Source organism: Tasmannia lanceolata, unplaced genomic scaffold (genome assembly GCF_043159265.1).
Source record: "Tasmannia lanceolata isolate RefF3 unplaced genomic scaffold, GAP_Taslan_0.1 ptg000008l, whole genome shotgun sequence".
Taxonomy (NCBI): Eukaryota; Viridiplantae; Streptophyta; class Magnoliopsida; order Canellales; family Winteraceae; genus Tasmannia; species Tasmannia lanceolata.
The window spans coordinates 33,128,207-33,152,914 of record NW_027518685.1 but is presented as its reverse complement, the minus strand read 5'-3'; the positions used below and the strand labels follow the sequence as shown (position 1 = coordinate 33,152,914).

At 40.9% G+C, this 24,708-nt stretch overlaps 1 protein-coding gene across 1 annotated transcript in view; it reads left to right on the top strand.

Moving 5' to 3' along the window:
• LOC143885241 (Guanylate-binding family protein) overlaps positions 1–24,623 on the top strand; it is a 28,720-nt gene extending 4,097 nt beyond the window's left edge. The window contains exons 2-17 of the mRNA XM_077389317.1: positions 10,559–10,661; positions 10,746–10,815; positions 10,915–10,953; positions 11,055–11,172; positions 11,298–11,355; positions 11,509–11,629; positions 11,724–11,740; positions 11,837–11,897; positions 15,688–15,747; positions 15,976–15,995; positions 16,121–16,186; positions 18,531–18,698; positions 19,272–19,529; positions 20,105–20,317; positions 22,994–23,265; positions 24,038–24,623. Of these exons, the coding sequence (XP_077245432.1) occupies positions 10,559–10,661; positions 10,746–10,815; positions 10,915–10,953; positions 11,055–11,172; positions 11,298–11,355; positions 11,509–11,629; positions 11,724–11,740; positions 11,837–11,897; positions 15,688–15,747; positions 15,976–15,995; positions 16,121–16,186; positions 18,531–18,698; positions 19,272–19,529; positions 20,105–20,317; positions 22,994–23,265; positions 24,038–24,179 (1,786 nt within the window). The 3' untranslated portion in view covers positions 24,180–24,623. The remainder of the gene's footprint in view (positions 1–10,558; positions 10,662–10,745; positions 10,816–10,914; positions 10,954–11,054; positions 11,173–11,297; positions 11,356–11,508; positions 11,630–11,723; positions 11,741–11,836; positions 11,898–15,687; positions 15,748–15,975; positions 15,996–16,120; positions 16,187–18,530; positions 18,699–19,271; positions 19,530–20,104; positions 20,318–22,993; positions 23,266–24,037) is intronic.
• Positions 24,624–24,708: the final 85 nt, after the last annotated feature.

Below are 24,708 nucleotides of genomic sequence, written 5' to 3'. Positions count from 1 at the left end.
TTAACACTCCTTCGCCTGCAGGTTGGATTGTACTACAACGATCTTCGGGAGAAGAGCAAGAAGTTCTTCGAGGCAATAACTAAGTCCGAGGAGGAGAGCGGTCAGCTGATGAAGGAAGCAGAGGAGCTCCAAAGGTCCATCGGAGAGAGGGATGCGGAGAACCAGCGGCTCAAGGATGAGTTGGCCGCCTAGAAACAGAAGGCCGCCGAGGCCCTCAACGCCCAGAGGGAAAGAGGTCGGGAGAGGCAGATTGCGGCCGTCGAGGAGGCCGTGCAGAAGAAAGAGGATGAACTTATCAGTTTGTCCAGCGAATCCTACAAGGTGGGATTCTTTGATTGCCTTGATCAGGTCAAGGAATCCAACCCTTCTGTGACCTTAACGGGCATGGTTCTCCCTGATCCATTGGCGCCTGATGAAGACGAGCAGGGTACTGCCGCCGCCGCAGAGGTCCCGGAGTCACATCCACCGCGGGATGGTAGCCATGGGGTGTCTTGAGCTCCCGTCCCTTCTTTTTGTAATGGTCCTTGAAGACCCTAATTTTTTGTAATGGCCCTTAGAGACCAAACTTTTTGTAATGGTCTTTTGAGGCCCCACTTTTCCATGAATAGAAATTGCATTTTGTTGTTCATTCTCTACTTGTCTGCCCCTGGCTAATACTGTTTGATTCTAACACTGTGGGCCAAGAATACTCCGGGCAGACGTTCGAGGTGAACCAACCAGCAAGTACCCAAGTTTTAGTGAATTGGGTTTCTAAGACGGTTTGGTTTTTCTGTCCGGGCTTGTTCCGGACTAGGAGTGCGCTCCCGGTCTTTGCGGAGACGAGCCGTGGCGAGCCAAGCAGCGAGTACCCTAGTTTTAGTGAACTAGGTTTTTGAGAAATTTTGGTTTTTGTTGTCCGGGCTTGTTCCGAACCAGGAGTGCGCTCCTGGTCTTTGCGGAGACGAGCTGTGGCGAACCAAGCAGCGAGTACCTTAGTTTTAGTGAACTGGGTTTCCGAGAAGCTTTGGTTTTTGCTGTCCGGGCTTGTTCCGGACCAGGAGTGCGCTCCCGGTTTTTGCGGTGACGAGCCGTGGCGAACCAAGCAACGAGTACCCTAGTTTTAGTAAACTGAGTTTCCAAGTAGTGCGAGGAGTTTCTATCATTCTCATAATATATATATATATATATATATATATATATATATATATATATATTTACAAAGTCACTTTCACGCCGGGTGCCCTACTACTGATAATATTTTCGGAGGTTCTTTGAGTTCCAGGCATGGGGTAATAGGTGTTCCTCCAGCGTCTCCAGCTTATAACTCCCCGGGCGAATCACCTTTCACTCGGTACGGCCCCTCCCAGGTCGGGGAGAGTTTTCCGACCTTCTTTGGTTGAGAGATAACAGCTTTCCTTAGGACTAGATCCCTTGCTCGGAATTCTCTGGGGCGTATCTTCAAATCATGATAGTTGGACATTTTCTGCTTGTAGGCGGCGACCCTGATTCGGGACTCTTCCCGGGCTTCTTCCAGTAAGTCGAGATTGGCATGGAGCCCATCTCCATTGAGCTGCTCATTGAAGTTGGTGACTCTGGGAGACGGGGCGCCCACATCGATGGGTATTACGGTCTCCGTCCCAAAGGACAAGTTGAATGGTGACTCCCCCGTTGATGTGCGCGGGGTGGTACGATACGCCCACAGGACATGATAAAGTTCATCTGCCCATCGGCCAGCCTTCTCGTTTAGCCTCTTTTTAATTCCCTGAAGCAGGATTTTGTTCGTTACTTCTGTTTGCCCATTCGTCTGAGGGTGCGCCACTGAAGTAAATCTCTGCTCGATCTTTAAGTCAGAGCAGAATTTTCGGAAGTTCCGGCAGTCGAATTGTCTACCGTTGTCTGTTATCAAGACGCGGCGGATCCCGAACCTACAAACAACCGACTTCCAAAAGAAGTTCTGCACGTTTTGTACTGTGATCTGGGCCAGAGGTTCGGCCTCCACCCACTTGGTGAAATAGTCAATGGCCACTGCCACGAACGCGCGTTCGGCCTCCACCCACTTGGTGAAATAGTCAATGGCCACTACCACGAACGCGCGTCTTCTGGAGGCCGGTAGAAAGGGGCCCAAGATGTCCATCCCCCATACTGCGAAGGGGAGTGGGCTGATGATCGGGGCCATGGACACAGCAGGCTGGTGGATGGTGGGAGAGAATTTTTGGCATCTCTCACACCTTCTGACCAGATTCAATGCGTCTTGCCTTAAGGTTGGCTAGTACATCCCTCTCAGCAGCACCTTGATTGCCAGGGCCTTGCCCCCCAGGTGTTCCCCACAAATCCCTTCGTGCGTCTCTTGCAGAGGGTATGCGGCGTTGCTGGGCCGGAGGCACTTTAAGTATGGGAGGGTGTACGACCTTTTGTACAGGCTCTCACCACGAGGGAAAACCGAGCTGCTCTCTGTGTCACTTTTCGGCATTCCTTCTTGGCTTCGGGAAGTTTCCCACTACGCAGGTATTCAATAATTTCGTCCATCCAGCAGGACTCGTAAACACCTGCATTACTTCAGCGGCCTCATTCTCGATACTGGATTTTTGTAGAAACTCCATACATATACTCCCGAGAGTGGTGTATCCGGATGCGGCCAGTTTAGACAGCACATCTGCTTTTGTGTTTTCTGTTCTGGGGATTCTGATGACCTCAAAACTTTTCAACTTGCTGGATAACTGGCGGACCTTGGAGAGGTATTTGATCATACGCTCGTCGCGGGCCTCATAGACCCCTTGAATCTGATTTGCAACTAGTTGGGAGTCACAGTATGCTTTAAGCTTTTGAGCGCTGGTCTGGACTGCGAGATTCATTCCGGCGAGGAGGGCTTCATACTCAGCCTCATTGTTGGATGCGCGGAATCCGAACCTCAGGGCGTAATCTAAAGTGAAGTTGTCAGGCCCGGTGAGAATCAAGCCGGTTCCACAGCCACCCTTGCTCGAAGATCCGTCCACGTACACTTCCCAGAGCGGTTCGGTGGTCGATGGATCCTGTTCTGCTGGTACAGGGACGATTTCTGCTTCAGTCCCATCTTCTATTCGCTCCTCGGTTGTGGTTTCCTTCTCCACAGTCAGGGTTTGGACAATTTCAGGTTCAGTGCTCTACTGGGGAACGGTGCATTCAGCCACGAAATCTGCCAGCACTTGAGCCTTTATCGCTGGTCTAGGCATGTACTCGATATCGAATTCGCTCAGCTCCACGGCTCATTTCACGAGTCGTCCTGAGGTGTCCGGCTTATGGAGAACTTGCCTGAGCGGCTGATCGGTCAGGACCTTTATTGTGTGGGATTGAAAATACGGCCTCAATTTCCTGGTTGCCATGATTAGGGCGTAGGCCAATTTCTCCACCCGCTGGTACTTGATTTCGGCATCATGCAGGACCTTGCTGACATAGTAGACCGGTTTTTGCTGGTTGTGCTCTTCACGAACTAGAACGGCTGCTAGAGCCATGGGGCTCACGGACAGGTACAGGAGCAGTTCTTCCCCCGGTTCCGGCTTTGTCAACAGCGGTGGAGAGGACAAGTACTGCTTCAACTCTTCGAATGCGGTGTGGCATTCAGCTGTCCAGGGTGCAGTCTTGATTCCTTTAACGGCGTTGAAGAAAGGCAGGAATCTCTCTGCGGACTTTGAGATGAAGCGCCCCAGCGCGGCCACCATCCCGGTTAGCCGTTGTACTTTTTTGATTGTTTTCGGTGGAGTGAGCTCCACCACGGCCTTGATCTTCTCTGGATTGGCCTCTATCCCTCTTCGGCTTACCATAAACCCTAAGAACTTTCACGAGCTGACGCCGAAAGTGCACTTGGTGGGATTGAGCTTCATGCTGTGCTCTCTAAGGACTTGGAATGTTTCTCTCAAATCGGACACATGATCCTGTGCACTTCGGCTCTTGACCAGCATATCGTCGACATAGACTTCCATGTTACGGCCGATCTGATTCTGGAAGAGTTTGTTTACGAGCCTCTGGTACGTGGCCCCGGCATTTTTCAAGCCGAAGGGCATGACACGGTAACAGTACGTTCCCTGATCCGTTATAAAGGAAGTCTTTGGTATGTCCGACTCATACATTCTGATCTGGTTGTATCAGGAGAAGGCGTCCATGAAGCTCAATAGTTCGTGACCTGCGGTGGCATCAATGAGCTGATCGATTTTTGGGAGCGGATAGCTGTCCTTGGGACATGCTTTGTTCAAATCAGTGAAATCAATGCAGGTCCTCCACTTTCCATTTGTCTTTTTCACCAGGACTACGTTTGCCAACCAGTCCGGGTATTGGATTTTTCGAATGAAGTCAGCCCTTAAGAGCCTCTCCACTTCTTCTTTTATTGCCTGTCGCCTTTCGAGGGCGAAGTGTCTTCTTTTCTGTTTCACCGGCCTGTAGGTTGGGTCAACACCAAGTCTGTGCGTGCTGACCTCCTGGTCTATGCCGGGCATGTCAACGGGAGCCCACGCAAAGACGTCTGCATTGTCGTGAAGAAACTGGGTGAGGCTGTGCCGGGTGCTGCTGCTTAGAGAGGAGCCGATCTGAACGGCTTTCTCATTATCATCTTTGCACAAAGGGATGGAGATGAGGTCTTCTGCGGGCTGAGTCCCCTGGGCTTCATTCCTCAGATCGAGTAGCTCAATCGGCAGGGATTCCACCGCATTTTTGCCTTTGAGTGCCATTGCATAGCACTCCCTGGACTGTGGTTGGTCTCCCTGGACTTCTCCCACGCCGTTTGGCGTTATGAACTTCATCTTCTGGTGATATGCTGAAGCGACGGCGAGGATCAAGTTCTGGCCGGGTCGTCCCAAGATAGCGTTATAGACCGAAGTGGCCCTCACTACCAGGAAATTGACCATTGCGAAGGCTTGACAGGGCGGCTCTTCGACGAGGACTGGGAGTTCAATCTGTCCTGCCACTTTCACGACCTCCCCTGAGAAACCGAACAGATCGGAGTTTGCCGGCCTCAAACGGTCGTCTCCGATCATCATTCTCTCGAAAGCATGATAGTAAAGGATATCGACCGAACTCCCGTTGTCGACAAGGATTTTCTTCAGCTCCCAGTTCGCGATGAGCATTGTCAGGACTAGGGCGTCGTCGTGTGGTAGTATCAAGTTGTCGAGATCCGCATCTGAAAAGGAGATCTCATTCTCTGTCTTCATCTTTTTGCTGCATGAGTGCACGGCGTTGACTCGGCGTGCGTATGCTTTTCGAGCAGCAGATGATGTGCCCCCAGTGGCCGGTCCGCCCATAATTGTGCTGATGACCCCCCTTGGTTGGGATTGGTGTGCCTCTGGTTGTGAACTGGATGGCACGGGAGATTGACCCCGGGCGGGGGCGGCTGTGACCGTCGAGGGCTCCGGCCCTGGGGACTCTTCTCTCTGTGCTCTCTTGTGTGGCCGTCACTTATGACATACTTTTTCAAGTATCCCCGGCCAATAAGCAGCTCGATTTCTTTCTTGAGCTGCCAGCACTCATCTGTGTCGTGACCGTGGTCCCTGTGGAACCGATAGTACTTCGATTTGTCTCTCTTATTTCCCTTGGAGATCATTCTGGTCGGCCACCTTACGAACTCTTCTTCTCTGATAACGGCCAGTATGTGTCTCCGGGAGGTGTTGAGAGGGGTACAGTTTTCTTCCCTCCTCTGGGGGGACATTCCTCTTCTGGGGGCCTTATCGTCCCTACGTTGCTTGGTAGGGTTCTTGTCCTCAGAGGTTCTCATCCAATTTGAGTCCAGGGATGCCAGAGTCTCTTCTACTGCTATATATTCCTCAGCTCCGGCCGTCAGATCTATCAGTGAGTGCAGGTTTTGGCGAGCCACTGACCGGTGGAAATCGTTACATAGCGGCTGAGGGATCGAAATTCGGCACTTGGAGTGCCTCCCTGTTGAAACTACTGACGAACACCTTAAGAGGTTCGTTGTCCTTCTGCCGCAAGGCCATCAAGGAAGCTGTTGTTTTCCTTGGCCTGCGGCTGCTCATGAAATGGCGGACCAGATCGTCCCCAAAGTCTTCAAAGTTGCTGATGGAGTTAGGTTTGATCCTTGAGTACCAGTCCCGGGCCACACCAGTCAGTGTGGTCGGGAATGCTCTGCAGAGGAAGTCATCGGACGCGCCGTGGAGGAGCATCATCGTTCTGAACGTTTCCAGATGGTCCACAGGGTCAGAGGTCCTTTCATATTGCGAGACGGTTGGCATTTTAAACCCCCTGGGCGCTGGGGCGTTCATAACATCGTCGGTGAACGGCGTTCTGCTTGAGAACGCCCGCGGAGCAGGTCGGCCCTGATCTTTTGCCAGCTCTTCTATGCGGTGGTCCATTTCCTCTATCCTTCGTAGCATCGGATCAACTCTTCGATCTGGTCGGTCCTGTGACCTGTTTCTCTCCACCGATTGGCTCGCCGCAGAGCCGGACTGACTTTCTGGACTCCTTCGACGAGGCCTGGATTTTTCTTGCTGTGCGTGGTCTTCACGGGCTCGGTGCTTTTGTGCAGAGCGAGACCGTGACCTCCGGCGGCGGTGGGGCTCTGTATGGGCGTGCCTGGTTCTGGAGTGATGGATTTGCCATGAGGAGTGGTGAGTCCGGTCTTCAACGTGGTGCGCTGACTCTCCCCTGTGGATATTCGACCTTTCCTGTACATGTCGTGGAGCTTCTGGAGGATGTTGGGGAGGCGCTTGGAGTAGCTGTTGGTATTGACCGACAAGAGCCGTCATCTGTTGAAAAAGAGCTTGAACTTGATTCGGAGTGGGTGTGGGATTGAGGTAGTCTGAACGAGCTCGGCGCTGATCTGCTGTAGCAGAAGTAGCCACCCCCTATGAGGCGATTCGCTCACTCCGGGTGCTGCGAGGTAGCACGGCTCTAGTAGTCCGTGCAGTTGATACCCGAGCATTCCTCCGTCCTGCCATTTTGTAAGGGGATTTGAACAGCTTTTAGTTCGTGGTCCCACAGATGACGCCAATCTGTTAGGCCTAAAATTGGTAACAGATGCGGCAGTGACGTCAGAGCTGAGCTGGAGGACCCGAAGAGCCGAAGTGAAGGAGCTGAGTCCTACGGAACTGGAGTAAAGGAACTAAGTCCTGCACAGGGCAAACGAGGTCAGAAGACCAACCCAGAGTCGTTACTCCGGACAGGCCCTTCGACACTCAAGTCAGTATGAGCAGGAGTGCAGAGCGAGTTTAAGAGTCGTGGGTGAGAAGTTATTACCCTTTGGTTTGAGCTCTGAAAGCCCTTTTATAGAGGGAAACCTGGGGTGGTTGGATTACCTACCCCAGGACAGGTGTCGGCCTGCTATAGGTTTGAGTTGACCTACTCTGAGGTAATTACCATAATACCCCTGGGCTGACGCTGGATTTGTGGTGGGCCATCCTGGGGCCACGTGTCGACAGCTAATAGGCTGTTGTTTTTCATACCCCACCATTTATGTTTTATTCCATCGATGGCATTAATTCTGTGCATTGAGATGAAAAGTAGCAGATTTTCTGTAAGTTGGTTCTATCATGTACCATGGCAATTCGAGAAGTGGAAGCAATGAATTTTAATCTTTCTCTATGACGCCTTAAAATGCTAGTGGTTAATTTAAGCTAACGATGAGAATTATCATCAACGACACTTTAGTGTCGGATTGGATTGGAGTTTTTTTTAACTTTCTTCTCCCTTGATTTATCACTGCTGTATTTTCTCTCTTTTTTACTTTTTTTGGATTGGTTTGTGTTTTACCATCTTGATCCCAGGTTTTGTTCCCTTCTTTTTAATAAAATCTTGTTGCCTTTCTTGAGCAAGACTTAGCTCTGACTTTACAAGGTACTTTACTCTGAGGTAACACTTTCACCATATGATTATCAATCCTAGCTGTCGGATTATCTACCGGATGCTAGAGAACCAAACTAGGCTGGTTGGTTGTTCTTTTTTTTTCCCATGAATGCTAATGAATTAAATTAATAAAATGGAAGAAGGGAACAAGACACGGGGTTGCCCCTGATGACCGAGATGATAATAAACAATACATCAGTAATACAAAAAGAGTGAAACCCCTAGATGAACGCTTCAGTATGGGAAAAAATTCAAAGACTTCTAGCTCTGCCCTTGCACAACCATTCCTAGCAAGCCTATCGGCCCCCGAATTCGCCGATCGCCTCATGTGATGGTACAAGGATGTTCCCTCAACCCGATCATGGTTTACGTCGATCCATTAAGCAAACCGCCAAGGAGGAGCTGCCTTTCGTTCTAACCACTTGATCACATTCAAGGAATCTCCCTCCACCATAACCTTTTCTATGATATCTTTCTCCATCAACTTTATTCCTTGGTGCACCACCCTAATCTCTGCCTCGTTGGAATCTGTGATCACTAGCATGGTTCGAAAGTTCGGTTTCGGCTAAAATTTCGGACTTATTCGAAACCGAAATTTCAGCCGATATCCCGAAATTTTGAGCGAAATTTTGTACACACACGAAATCCCAGAATTGTTGGACGAAATTTTGGTCAAAATTCTTCAACGCATTAAAATATTATTATTTAAATTTAAATTTCGATGAAATTCCCGAAATTTCCGAAATTTCGAACGAAATTTGGTAAATTTCGGGAATTTTGGTTTCGGTACGTTTCGGTTTCGCTCCTCACCGAAATCTGAAATTGGGGGGATTCATCTCTAAGAATCCCCCCAATTCCAGCCAGTCCCGGGTTGCCTAAGCTTGATCCATCGAACTTCATCTTTAACACACCACTGCTAGGAGGTCCCCATGCCTAAGTGATTGTAGGTTGAGCCTCTCTTCCAAAGCAGACCTCTAACCATCCCCTCCAAAGATCATCTGCTGACACAAATCGGAGACTTGGCAAGGTTCTAATCCATTCTATTATTAATGTAATTGTCTTTATGTAGAGGAAATGAGGAGACTTAACTAATCATCTGAACACTCTCACATTCCTCTCTTTCCATTAGACCTAAATCACCGCCACTAATGATGGATTCCACGAGATCTTTCCTTTCCTCCGCCATGGAGCTGATGACCATCCATCCAAGAGTTCTATATATGTAGATGGAAACACTTAAAAGCTATTCCAAACTTGCTTAGAATCTTGCTCCATACATCCCTAGCAGTCCTGCAATGAAGGAGCAAGTGGTCGACCATTCTCGTGATTCCACACACAATACACAGTGATCTATGATCCACATGTGTCTGTGGCGAAGGTGGTCAATTGTAAGGATCTTGTCCAACATAGCCGTCCACGCAAAGGCACATACCCTTGATGGAGCTTGTATCTTCCATATTTTTGCCATAGGCGAGGCTGCATGATTGGAAGCAATTGCGTTGTAGAATGATTTGACATTAAGTATTGAACATTCCCGACGAGCACCTGATCCAAACCCTTTTTATCTTTTCTTGTCTTTTTCATATAACAGGACAGGACGACATTGCATGTAGTAGCCTAGCCACTGTTAAATTCTTCACATATGTGCTGGCAAGAGTATAAATTTTCTATGCGGTACGGATGCTATTAAAATAACACTTCTAGAGTTCTTCCTCAGATCCTTTCTGTCGTGGAACTATTTGTTGTGGTTTCTTATCATCCGCAGCTACTAGATATTTGTGCATGGGTCCTGTAATTTATTTTTGTCTACTTGGATTTTGCACACTACTACGAGAATAGGAAGGACCTCATAGTTCCAGGGATCTGGTACCAATCCATGTGTCTATGATATGGTCACAGATCTAACTGAAAAATTGCTGAGGACATATTCAACTAAAAACATATATACAAAGCAAAATCCCTAAAAATGAGGTGTTTACAGATAGTCTCATTTGTCGATTCACTCTAGAAATGAAGTAGATTTGAGCAGGAATGAGTGGGAGAGGAACTTTCTTCTCTCAAGCTCAACATGCATATTTTTCTTACGTATGGGTTGAGTCCCACATGACCTGTAAATGTTTCAGCTGAAACAACAGAACCCTTCCAATTGAAATGGGACAAAACTTATGCACAATAATCCATGCGCCCAGATATTTTAAATTGAGGTTTACCAAAACCGAGATTTTAAACCATGGTTGTCATGAAAGAGCGGGAAGGGTGTTGCAGTACACATTAGGGTTGTGGGGAATTTAATTTGAAGGATAATAATAAAAGAGGAGTTGAGTTGCATAGGTCATTAGAGGAGATCTATGCATCATCTTTCAAGGGTTGAAACCTCTCTATAAAGTTTTGATGTTTCAATATTGCCTAAATTTATGTCAGATTTCTTATATTTTTTATAGCTATATTAAATTAGTCAGTAGGGCGAATCATATGGATCCTTTTCTTGGTTTCATGACAGAAGCCCTTGCTTGCAATGTTACAATGTTGTGCTTTTTTTTTCAAGATTTTCTATTTTTACTGCCATTTATAGTGTCATCTTAATGAGCATTTACCAAAAAAATTCTCTATATGCCCTTGGGTCTTATTTTTAAGTAACCTTCAATTCTAGACCTGATTTCAATGATCTCTCTGATATCATGAGAATTCTGGCTTGCTTTGTACTTTCCATTAATTTCTTATGGCATCCAGTAACATTTGAACTTTCATATGATTACAGTTTTCCTATTGTGGAGCCTGATTCTGGTCATACAAAGCTTCGTCTTGCAAGAGAGGGCTTGGAGGCAATTGAAAAAATAACAACCCCAATTGCAGCTGTTGCTGTAAGTCAGATATCCATTTGTCGAGTCTTAATTTTGTTTAATTGTAATCATTCAAAAAAAAATTTGTTTAATTTTCCCTTTCAGGTTATTGGTCCATATCGCTCAGGAAAATCTTTTCTCCTTAATCAACTTCTTTCACTCTCATGTTATGAAGGTGGACCCTTGTGCTACTCTTTACGTGTTACTCCAGTAGATACTAATATACTCTTTTACCTTGCTCCTTTTTAACTTTGGAAATTTCGTCTACTTGCAGGGTTTGGTGTTGGTCATATGCGTGATACACAAACTAAAGGTTGATGGATTCCTACAAATTGGTTATTGATGGGATACGGGTTTGGGGCACTCCACTAGAATGTGCTTATATTTCATACACATTTTTTTTCTGTATTGCAGGGATATGGGTTTGGGGCACTCCACTAGAATTGGTTATTGATGGAGTAAAAACATCTGTGCTTTACCTTGACACTGAAGGATTTGAAAGTGTTGGGAAATCAAACGTGTATGATGACAGGTAACATTCTGCATTCAGATCATCGTTTATCTGGCCTGAATGCCTCCAAATTTAAGTATGTGTTTAACCTTTTTTTTTTTTTTTGGAGTGTTTCTGTTTAACTTAGTTGGTTTCCTGATTTACAGGATCTTTGCTCTGGCAACAGTTATGAGTTCTGCGCTTATATACAATCTGCCTGAGACGGTTTGTTCTTTAACGTATCACCTTGTTCATTTATCAAAGACGGACCGGCTTTTATGTGCTCATAAATAGTTCCCATGAAGTTATACTTTCTTGATTGTTTTTGTGGAAGACTCATCCTTAAATAATAAATTCGTATTTTCTGTTTTGTTTTAGATCCGTGAAGCTGATATATCTCGGTTATCATTTGCTGTTGAGCTTGCAGAAGAATTCTATGGAAGGTTTGCAACTTTTCTACATTTCTCAAGACAGTTTTCCTTTTTGGGAAATTATTTTTGGATATTTTGCACAGAACTTGTTACTTTTATTAGTATGGGCACCGCATCTTTCTCGGCACTAACTTGTTCTATGGTCTGTCCTTCCATAATCTGTGGAAAATAGAGTCAAGGTAATTTACTGAACTTTCTATCATAATTTGTTATTTTTGTTCTTATTTTCATAAGAAATAAACCACATGTATTTGAACGGCTGGATGTTTTGGCAGGGCCAAGATGTTGCATTTGAACCTGCAAAGCTCTTGTGGCTTATCCAACGTGATTTTCTGCGTAAGTTTTGATATGCCTTCTAAGAATACGATCTTGTTCCAGAGGATCACTTATAATTTGATCTAAGGAAAAATAAGTTCTGTTGAGGTTTCTATAATGGAAACCTTCCTCTTTCCAACTCATTGGCATATTATCATATTGCATGTATCTTGGATTCTGGTGGATGCAAAACTCGCTTTTATTTGGTTAAATTTGCATTTCCCTGTATTGTAATACACAGTTTTGGTTTCATATATCAGAAATTGACTAGACTGTGATGTTAATCTATGTCACAGATATGTCCGATATTTTCAAGTCATGGCATTTTTATTGCGGCATTTTGATAAAACGACAAAATCTCGAAATAATCTTGAGATTTGAAAAATATAGCGATATTTTCATCTTTATCATAAAATATCCTGATAATATCATGATATTATCCCGCTATTTTTACTAAATTTTTATTTTATATTTTTTTCCTAAATTTTATATATTTATATATTTTTTAAGTAATTTTATTTTTAACGATTTTCCCCTTATATAAACCCGGAAATATACATATATATATATATATATATATATATATATATATATATATATATATATATATAGAGAGAGAGAGAGAGAGAGAGAGAGAGAGAGAGAGAGAGAGAGAGAGAACGGTTCCTACACATATGTGTAGAGAGTTCTCTACACACTAGCTTAAAATACAATGGGGGCCCACATTGTTTGGGTGATCCAAGCCATCCATTTTAAAGGCCCTCACATAGATAGGGTGTCTACAAAAAATCAGATCCATAGGATCATCCCAACCCTACGATTTGTGGAGGTAAAATGGATGTCTTTAAACCTTCACAAATTAGTCCATTTTTTGCCTCCACAGTTCAAATGGTTAGGATGATCCTATGGATCTGATTTTTTGTGGACACCCTATCTATGTGAGGGCCAATCAAATGAATGGTTTGGATCAACCAAACAATATGCCCTCCACTGTATTTTAAGATAGTGTGTAGATAACTTGTCTACACGTGTGTAGAAACCGTTTTCTCATATATATATATATATATATATATATATATATATATATATGTATATATCCCTCACATAGATAGGGTGTCCATAAAAAATCAGCTCCATAGGATCATCCCAACCCTACGATTTGTGGAGGTAAAATGGACGTGTATAAACCTTAATAAATTTGTCCATTTTTTGCCTCCACGGTTCGAAGGGTTAGGATGATCCTATGGAGCTGATTTTTTGTGGACACCCTATCTATGTGAGGGCCAATCAAATGAATGGTTTGGATCACCCAAACAATTTGGGCCTCCACTGTATTTTAAGCTAGTGTGTAGATAACTTATCTACACATGTGTGTAGAAACCGTTCTCTCTCTCTCTCTCTCTCTATATATATATATATATATATATATATATATATATATATATATAAAATATTTAAATATATCTTGAGATTTTCCATTAACGATATTTGTGGCATAGATGTTAATGCCATCAGGAACCTCTCGCTATTGCAATGAAGTGTGCATTTCCCTGTATTGGATTACACAGTCAGTTTATATCCTCACATTACATCGATAAAAATCTATTATTTCTTGCAAATATCAATCAAGAGTGCATTGACAATTGGCCCCGAAGGCATGTTGTCGAATTTATAATCTGATTATTATTTTCAGGTAGTTGTGTTATGTAATTCTACTCTATAAAAAAATTTCTATTGGCCCACCTAAGAGAAGAATACTTTGGAGGAGGCTGCTTCTTTAAATCGCTGATAAAAAACACCTCTAACCAATTAATAAGCATCAGTCACAGACAAGACTACTAAATCCAATGTTGTTGAGAAAGGATGGAGAAAAAACTAGAGGTGCTGCCTACGAGATCCGAGTAGGCAAATCAAATGAATTTGCAAATTCATATTTGATCACAACAGGAAATTTATTAAAGGAGAGTGTTGATATCTATGGTTTCAAAGCTAGATATTTTTCAAAGTTTCGATTACTAAAGCGATAAGTTTAGAGAAATTTGCAATGATGATACATGTCCTTTGAAGTTCTGATTAACTTAAACATATTCCTTTTATTTTTTGTGCTAAGACCCAATTGTTAGTCCCATCACCTGAGGGGATCCTCCTAGCCCAGGTAAGATAAGATGAAACTCAACTTTGATGGGTCTAGCATGTGTGTGTGAGAGGTTTAGTAAGAGACAGACACGGTACAACGAGGTGGGCCTTCTTAGATTTGATTGGGATAACAGATTCAAGCGAGGTGGAGGTAAGAGCATTTCTTCAAGGAATTAGATTCATGGAGAGCAATATCTTTAATCATCTTGTAGTTGAGGGCAACTCCCTTAACATGATTAGGTGGCTGAAGGGGAGCCATTCCTACACATGGGGATTTTCTCATTGGTTCGATGAGATTGAGAATAGAGTGGAGGGATCATCTATTTCCTATCATTATGTGAGAAGATCAGCGAATAGCGAGGCGGATAGGCTCGCTAGAGATGGGGTAGCCAGGAATGGGGTTGTGTTTTTTGATTTCCTTCCTCCTTGAGGGCTTTTGGTTCCATTGTTTCTTTTTCTTCCATTGGGCTCTTTCTATTCTCTGTTGCGACCATCTCGGTCTCGGGGTTCTCCCCTTCCGCTTTTAAATAAAATTTTCCATCATTCAAAAAAAAAAACCCAACTTCTTATTTTACATCTACTCATTCAATTCTAAATTTACTGAAAAATGACTTAAAGTGAAAAGTTGTACTCTAGTAATTTATCAACAGTATATGTTTCCTGCCTCTAGATTGACGCCCCTTTCAACATTGTTGCATCATGAGAACTAGAACCATAGATGCCCCAAGTGTTAGTTCTTTCATGTCTAGCAATAACTCATGCTAAAACTGATGCATCTGTCACCTCTGTCTCTGGTGTACCCTTATCATCCATCCTCTCTTTAGCTCACTAACCACTATCCTCTTTCCCATGTTGATAGATATACAGCTGATCTAGCATATGTTCAACACCTCCACTCTTCACTCACTGTTATGACACTCTTCAACTGATGACCTCTCTTTAGTCACCCTACATTTTCCTGAGAGAAATAATTGCTATTTTCATGGGAAAGCTATTATTTGGCCGACACTTTGATTTTATTGTTGACACCTGTGTCCTGCCGTGTCCGACACGACACCCATGTCCGCATGAGTCGACACTCCGTTGGACACTTTTAAATGTATTGCTTGGAGTGTTAGAGTTAATGTAGGCATGTGGACACGTGTCCGTGTAATAATCAATAATTTTATGTGTATGTACGTATCACCATTTCTAGTTTTTTAGATGATGTTCTGTCAGATAACTCATTAATGTGTCGAAACTTGACACACAAATCTATTTCGACAAATTATGATTATATGTACGTTCTATTTTAGCCGTTCTAAATTTTGGGGGTTTGCCGTGTCCGACACTCCGTGTCCGTGTCGGCACATGACACTCGTGTCCGTGTCCACAAATCATAGTGGGAAAGTAGTCTCTAGAATTTTTATGGTCTAGCATTGCTCATGACGGGGAGACTCTGAGCTTATAGCATCTTGGTTTTGTATCCCATTACCATTTTGGAGGTACTTATGAAAAAGAGTCATGCACGTCCATCCAGATTGGTCATGTTGTAATTTTCTGAATTCAAATATTTCTGTGACCCATCATATATTTTACTTTTTCAGCAGTGGATTAGTGGATTCCGTCTCTCTGTAGGGTGTTTTCCCATTTAATCAATTCATTAGAAGTTGACATTGTTGATGATGATTTACAGAAGGGAAATCTGTGCAACAGATGGTGAATGAAGCTCTTCAACGGGTCCCTAATTATGATGGTTAGTTTTAGCAATCTCTTCCACCCAAGCTATAATTTTTATCACATCCTTATTAAGGCCCTGTTCGTTTAAGAGTATGGCAACCGATTGTGAGTGCCAAACCCATTATTGGATGCAAATTTAAACATAAGTTTAAGTCCATTTGGCACTCACAATCTGTTATTATCTTAAATGAACATAGCCTAAATTACATCAAGTGTTGATTATGGATGCCGATTGTGACTGCAGGCAACAAAAATATTGATCAGGTATCACATTCCCTTAGAAATTTCTTTTGTTTCAAATTTTCAATAGAACATTATTCTGGGGTTTCCTATTTTCAAAAAAAAAAAACATTATTATGAGGTTACGATTTCCTTTTGTATTGAACTAGGTAAATCAGATTCGAGAATCCCTGGCAATTATGGGTGATAACAGCACAGCCTTTAGCTTACCACAGGTACGTTCATAATTCTTTTCCTTGACCTTGCTAGATGTAATTAATTCTATTATTGTCTTATGTCAAGACTCCGTTTATCTCAATGCCGTTGAACAGATAGAGCTTGGTTAAGCTCCCTCAGGCATTTATGGCCAAATTAATGCGTTGGATGAAAGCAATTTTGGACGCTTCTGTAGTTTAAATGTTATCTCTGCTTATATTTGTTTGACTGGTATTTTGCCCAAGGAAAGAGAATATTAAGATTTTGCGAAACTAGTGAATGCATATATTTTTTATGTTTTTTTGAAGATGGACCTTGGCTTGTGTACCGACAGTTTATCTGTAAATATTTTTCCTTTGGTTTTTATTATCTATTATTTTCTACATTATATGGATATTGTTGTGTAGAAAACATTTTTTATCTACTCTGACATATTATAGTGCTTCTATATTGTGCCTGCAAATGACATACCAAGTTTGCAGAGGTTTCCGTGCCTGAAAAACTTGTGTATGACAAAATTACATGACTTTCTAGTCAAGTGTTAGCATTAGTTATTATAAACTTGAGTTTTTGTGCTTCTTATGAATAGCTATCTATTGTGTCCAACCAATAGTTACCAGAAATGCTGGGGGAGAATAGGAAACACATATCTGCGAATATACTCTTCTGAAGAGGGAACACAACGTTTGAAAAAAAAAAGAAAATCTGTGGAACATTTCGGAAACATACCATTCAAAAAAAGAATAATCATTTCAGAAACACGTGGGAAACTTCCCTGAAATTTGTATACAATGTTTTGGAAAAATTGAGAAACAGTTGTGGAGCATATCTGAAACATCTGAGGAACACTAGCGTAATGAAATCCTTTGAAAAAAATTCCTGCCAAGAATGCGTCTAATTTAAAGTAAAAATAAATTAAGAAAATATAAATACATGTATTTATTCGTAAAAACTGGTAGAAAAATAAATTAACAGATTCGAAATCGACACACACAAAACTTATGGAATTACAAATTGAAAAAAAAAGAAAAGATAAGGTAGTAAGATAAGACATTAATAAAATAAAATAAAAATATATTTTCAAAAATAAAATAAAATAAAAATATACCAGAAAACTAAAAAAAAAAAAACTAAAAAGACCTACATATACTTGGTTATGCTTGCGGTGCTAAAGAAGTAAACAAAAACCCACATGAATATAATTTGTACTCTTTTTAAAAAAATCATATAGATAAATGTCTTTGCTAGATTTTGTGGTTTCTTAGCCTGCATATGTTGTGATGGAGTGGTTGATTTGCATAAGATATATTTCATATTTGGAATGATATGGAATGCACATTTAATCATAATTTTGGGTTGTTTTCGATTTGAAGTTATGGAATATTATCATTTCAGCTGAATCTTATACATTTACAATTACAATCATCTTACACGTTCTAAGAGGCATTCTGTACATGATCTAGACATTTTTAACAGCATTTCATACGTGCTTTAGATGCATTTCACTGCGTTTCCTGCATTCTTTAGAAGCAATTTATACAGACAATATTCATTTTCCTTAAAATTTGCACGTGTTTCGTATATTCATTGGAAGTGTTTTCAACACACTTCAGTTGCATTTCCCTCAACACTTCTCTATCGTATCCCAAATGTTCCCAACATATTTGGCAAAACATTTCTCAATTCTTTCTTATACAATTTTGTATCACTATCTCATTTCTTGTTTACCTTGCTTTTTCTTCCTTGCATTTTCCACTTCAGTTTCTTGTTTTCTTTCCGAATTCATTTCATAATATGGAAACTATGGTCCAAACGTCCTGTATAGTTTTGGTATCAGGTACTTACCTAGGGGCTAGGAAATATTTTTATTTCTCTACAATATTTATATATAAAGTGCATATTGTATATATCTGTCACATTTATTATTTGATTGATTTTATAATAATTATAGTGATACGTCTCAGTTACTTACATTTGTTTCTGTTTATCAGAATTGTATCTTTTACATTTATTATTTAATTGACTTTTTAATAATTATAGTAATATGTATCAGAGAAATTATATGATGAAGGGCCTTGATATTTGATCGAACTGCAGCTCACTTTTTGGGGAGCTTCCGTTGGATCAAATATCAAGGGTGGTACATCTGACATACCACCTTTTAGTGTTTATACGGCCTTTGATCATATAAATTCTCATATGTATCATCTACAAATATTTATTTCAGATTATCAGACGTATGTTTAGCATCCTGTTTATGTCGTTAGCACTAATGATCATGTCAATGTCCATTTCCATACTCAAAAATATCTAATGCTATTTACTCAGAATGCTCTTAATGAAGTGATTTGAACTGTGTAACAGCCTCATCTTGAACGAACAAAGCTTTGCGACATGATGGATGGAGATCTTGATCCTAATTATGTAAAAAAGAGGGAGCAACTGAAAGAACTTGTTGTGTCTATTATTCGTCCAAAAGTTGTCCAGGGTAAAACCTTAAACGGAAAGGAGTTTGTATCCTTTTTGGAGCAGGTACAATTTCTCCTTTTCTGTTCTATGTAAACTTGTTTATGATTTGCCACTGGACTCTACTCTAGTTGTCATTGCATTTTTAATATCTTAGAACAACAATTATTCTGTCAAATCCAAGTGCTATGTTCCTATGTCAGAAATATCTCCGATATTTTTAAAATATTGCGTTTTTATCACAACATTTTGATAAAATGACAAAATCCCGAAATAAACCTGAGATTTTAAGAACATAGCAATATTTTCAATTTTATCAGAAAATTTCACTATAATATCATGATATTATCCCATCATTTTTACGATATTTTTATTTTATATTTTTTCTTAAATTTTATATATTTATATATTTTTAAATAATTTTATTTTTATCATTTTTTCCCGATATAAACCCAAAAAAAATAAAAAAAATAATATATCCCGAGATTTTACCTTGCCGAGAAATTCCCGAGAACTATTTTTGTGACATAGCTATGTTCAGCCTAGCAGAGAACTATCATACCTTCTAGTGTTGTTTGCGTTCTGGCCGAGTCCTATTTCTTGTATTTTCCTCTCATGACCTTATTAATGGCCTTTCAGATTATTGAAGCCTTGAATAAAGGAGAGATTCCATCTACGGGCTCTCTTGTTGAGGTTTTCAATAAAGCGATTTTGGAGCGCTGCTTGAAGTTATATGGTCAAAGGATGGCCGAATTGGGATTACCACTGCCAGAGAGCATGCTACAACAAGAACATGATGAATCAAGAAAAGAAGCAACGAAAGCCTTTGATGAGCAGCACTTTGGCCGCCATCATGCTAAGCGGTCTGCCATTAAATTGGATGAAGAAATGCAGAAGGTACAATTTCGAACTCCATATCATTGCTGAAGATTGCCAATGTTTCATTTTTTTCCATTTTTTGGGAAAAGGGAACCTAAGAATTTGCATAGGTAGCTTACCTATGCAAGCTGCTTACCACTGGTGCCCGGAATTGTCTTTGCGAGTGGCTGGTACGGTTTTGTTTCTCTCCTAATATAGAATGATACCCTAAATTTTCAAGTCGACCCGACGGCCGGATTGGGAGAACGAAGCTTCCAAAGTGAGTGGCAGTTTCTATAAATTTTATGACCTATCACAACTTTGAAATTTACAGAAACTGCCACTCACTCTGAAAGCTTTGTTCTCCCGATCCGGCCGTCGGATCAGCTTGAAACTTTAGGGGGTGATTCTTCGGCCGGAGAGGAACAAAACAATACCAGTCTCTTGCCAGAAAACTTTTCCGGTCGTCGGCGGTAAGTAGCTTGCATAGGTACCTTTGTTTTGCTAAATGTTGATCACAGTATGTTAGTGAGTTTAGTTTAAAATGTGTTATTTACCAGATTTCCGTGGCACAATTTAATTTCCTATACTTTAATTTAAAATTACTTATGTAGGTGTACAAGAATTTTGTTTTGGCAAATGAGTATCAATCATCAAAGCTGTGTGAGGCACTGTACACTAGTTGTGAGGATAAAATGGACCAGCTTCAAGTCTTGAGACTTCCTTCCATGGCAAAATTTAATGCTGGTTTTCGTCAGTGCAATCAAAGCTTTGAATACGAGTGTGTTGGGCCTTCAAAGAAAAGCTATGAACAACGGTTGGGGAAGGTTAGGCTTATTTCAAGTTTTCTTTTCCTCAGGTTCATTTTTATAAGGTTTTGTTTTAACTAATTGTTCCTTTGAGAAGGTTAAAAGCTAAAATTTGAACATATTATTTGTGCAAAATATTAAACATTAGAAAGAAGAAACTAAATTTTTTATTACAGCATCAAAAGCCTAAAATAGCGATTTGGCTCGATAAACACCTCATGAATATTTTGTGCATTCGTTGTCAGACGTAAAAAATAACTAAACTTCCTATTAACATTTACACATCTATAATGTGGCACCTTTTTTTAACTTGAGTCCTAAAACCAACCCTGAGTACTAATGACTAAGAAAGCTGTGAGCCTCTATACATTCCATCAAATAACGTTTCAGGACAAGGATTACATCCATCCAAGTGCACTATATTGAATGATCCTTTAGAGATGCCACTGCTAATACTAAAGGCAAATTTTGCCCTGCCAACAATTAAAAAGTTACTCTTTAATTTGATACAAAGATACAAGAAGATCGATAAAAACAATAGCATTCATATGCATATAAAAGTATGAGAGACCCCTCATATAAGCTTATATGAGGTGACGGGCTAGAAACATTGTGGGCCCACTTTTTGGGGGTGATCCAAACCATTCATTTGATAGGCCCTGACATAGATAGGGTGTGCCCAAAAAATCAGCTCCATAGGATCATCTTAACCATTCAAACAGTGGAGGTGAAAAATGGGCAAATTTGTCAAGGTTTATACCTGTCCATTTGTCAAGGTTCAGAGAGAGAGAGAGAGAGAGAGAGGTGTATCTACTCGATCGAGTAGATAACTTATCTACTCCGTCAGCTTAAAATATAGTGGGGGCCCACATTGTTTGAGTGATGCAAACTGTTCATTTGATGGGCCCTCACATAGATAGGGTGTGCCCAAAAAATCAGCTCCATAGGACCATCCCAACCCTTCTCAAATGCGTCCATTTTTTACCTTCACAGTTCGGGTTAGGATTATCCTAAGGAGCTGATTTTTTGGGCACACCCTATCTATGTGAGGGCCCATCAAATGAATGCTTTGGATCACCCCAAACAATGTGGGCCCACTGTGTTTCTGGCCGACGAAGTTGATAAGTTACCTACTCGATCGAGTAGATACACTAAGCTATATATATATATATATATATATATATATATATATATATATATATAGAGAGAGAGAGAGAGAGAGAGAGAGAGAGAGAGAGAGAGAGAGAGAGAGAGAGGTGAGTATGAGTGACCCCTCATAGAGAGGGATAAGTGAGTATGAGCGACCCCCTTATATAAGCTCATACGAGATGATGGGCTAGAAACAAGCCAATTGTCTTGATCATGGGATACCCCATTGAGAAATAGGAATCAGTATTATCAAAGGATTTCCTGCGATTATTTCTAGTATGGAATGAGTCAATCATCTCCTTACGAGCATTGTTTCTAATCTAAAAATAATCAAGTTATTAAGGACTGGGCGAAAGCAAGAAATAACCCCTCACGTGCGAAATTATAGAAGATCTCTAGGCCCACATTTTTGGGGTGATCCAAACCATTCATTTGATAGGCCTTGACATAGATAGGGTGTGCCCAAAAAATTAGCTCCATTTTTTTTTTTTTGGGGGGGGGGGGGGGGGGGGCGCATATGATCTTATGTGCAAATGGAAACAGATGACCAAATTTCCTCGGAGAAGCTTTGAAACTTGTATGCCTCCACTAAACATTGTAGCCAAAGCATCCAAGTAACTTGTAGACTCTCACTGTTATCCCTTTTGGAAAATCTCCTATCGTATGCAATCACGATGCTCATTTATGTGCGTATAATCTTGTGCTAATGGTTTTGAAGTTAAATGCGATTCTTTTCAAGTAGTGGTTGCAGTAGTTTTGGAATGGTATATAGTTAATGGCTCCCAAACCGGCCTTAATTTAATAAATTAGAATTAAATTATAATGATCTTATTTGCAAGTGAGAACCAATTTTGGTGGCATTCAAAGAGGCCCTTAGTCTCGGAATAATTATCCCAACACATCCTAAATGTAGGGAAGTTTTTGGACATTCTCATACCTTGTGCATGATATAGCCCATGTATATTTAATACAACTCTTGAGTCCTCTAATGTGCATAATAGCCACACTTACCATGCACTTTCTCTAGTTTACCACACTTGACTTAGAAATTCTTTGGTAACCATCAAACCTGAATGAGAATGTACCTCAATTTTCAAGGTGGTCCATCGTTGAGGGGCCACGGTGTAAAAGTCACATCTTTTGAACAATAACTGTTTTCAATTGGTGGCCTGCAAATTGATTACTAAAATAAGAAATGCCTGTTTTGCTTTTACCATATATTTGCAAGCCTTAAGGCCTTGTATGGATTGCAGGAAAACAATTTCTTGTGGAAAAATTTGACAGGAAAATATTTTTGTTTCTGTGATGTTGTGAGAAATTATATAATTTTGGCTTATTTAGAGAAATATCATTTTAAATTAAAAATCCTTCCAAATAAAAATTGAACTTCCCTGGTTCAAGTTTCTCTTTGCATTTATAATCAAACAATGGAAAAACAAAAAAATTGTAAAAAATTTTCTTTTCCAAAATTTTCCAGAAAAATCCTGCAATCCAAACAGGGCCTATTTCCTGAATTATTTTCTGAACAGGAATGTGCCTTTGCAGATGTTGGTAAAGTCTCGATCTCTATTTATCAAGGAATACAATCACAGGCTCTTCAATTGGTTGGTGGCATTCTCCCTTGTCATGGTTGTGGTAGGCAGGTTTATTGTTAAGTTTATTTTGCTGGAGATAGGCGCATGGATACTATTTATCTTCTTGGAAACATACACAAGGATGTTCTGGTCAGCTGAATCACTCTACTACAATCCTGCCTGGCATTTCATTGTGGCAAGTTGGGAGACTATAGTTTATAGCCCTCTCCTTGATTTGGACAGGTAACAACCATTTTCTCTCCACCTCATTTCTATCCAAAATACTCATTCTTTTGTGAAGGCAGTAACAATACCCATCTCAATATTGGGGCTGTTCACCACGGGATATAAAACAGGGGTTTATTTTATCCTTGGATAGACTTGCTTTCATCGGTCCACTTCCTCCTTTGTTCTTGGATAAAATACTATCAGAACAAAATTGGTGAATAACAGAAGATATTTCAAAATAAATTTATCCATGCAGGATAGCCAATCCCAGGAAAAGGTTATCCAAAGTATTCTATCCCCAATTGATGCTTTCCTCTATCCAAGATATTTCAAAATAAACTTATTGATGAACAGCTCCATTAGAAAAATTTGGTATGAACATGGATTCAATTTTATTCAGATGAAACAAGTAACATGGAAGTATTCACTGACACTGGTATGTAAACCATCTTTTTTATCGAACTGGTACACCTTCCTATTTATCTGTACCATTAACCAGTTGGAATCAGCCATAGCCAAAATGTCCCACTGACTGAGTAATCTTGCCTTCCAATCTATGTACATTGCTCTTGTTCATTGCCCTTTAAGTTTCGCTGACCACTTGAAAGTTACTGGATCGATGATTAGTAACACACCATTGGTGTGCTTTTTTTGCCTCTGAGTCTGCCATTAGTATCTTAGAATGGCTGAATTTGTGGTCATTATAATTTAAAACAAGTATCGAAGATCTTATTAACTGATGATTCTGCTGCTTTTATTCATCTTTTGTTTTGGGTTTATGAAACAGATGGGCCATTCCCGTTGCTTCGATTATACTGATATCTCTTCTTTACTGGCGCTGTTATGGGAGAAGGAAACATGGGTCACATTCACTGTTACCATTGTACAACACCCACAGAAATGGCTCGACTCATCGGAGATCAGATTAAATGCAATCTCCATTGATACTTCACAAGATATTCTGTTCAGCCGTCAAATCTGTTTCGGCTTCCCATTTTTTTACATGGGTGAGCCTCATTTTCACGGCAACCCCTGGTGGATATTCAATCCTTTTTTCCCAACAAACGAATGGTGATATGGCGAAAAAGAGGTAAAGGGATCGAAACATTAGGCGGTGATTCCTTCAGATTGTAATTCCAAGCATTTACTAGTTGTTTTGGTTGTTATACCATTATTTGGGGATGTGGGTCTTCTTGTTAGTACATTATTTTCACAATTTACATACGGCGAGGCCTACATTGCCTTGTGGATGAACACAGCAGAACTTTCTGTCTTTGGTTTTGGGGCAGGTACCATACTAGTCATATTGTTTCAATTCGAAGATGATAAAATTACATTCAAGTTAATAAAATTACATTGGTAGTTTTTCATTATGAGTAATTTTTGCTACCTCTCAGAAGTGGATCTGCAGAACTTGAGGTTCATCTCCAGACCCTTGCTTATGGCCCTGTTTGTTTT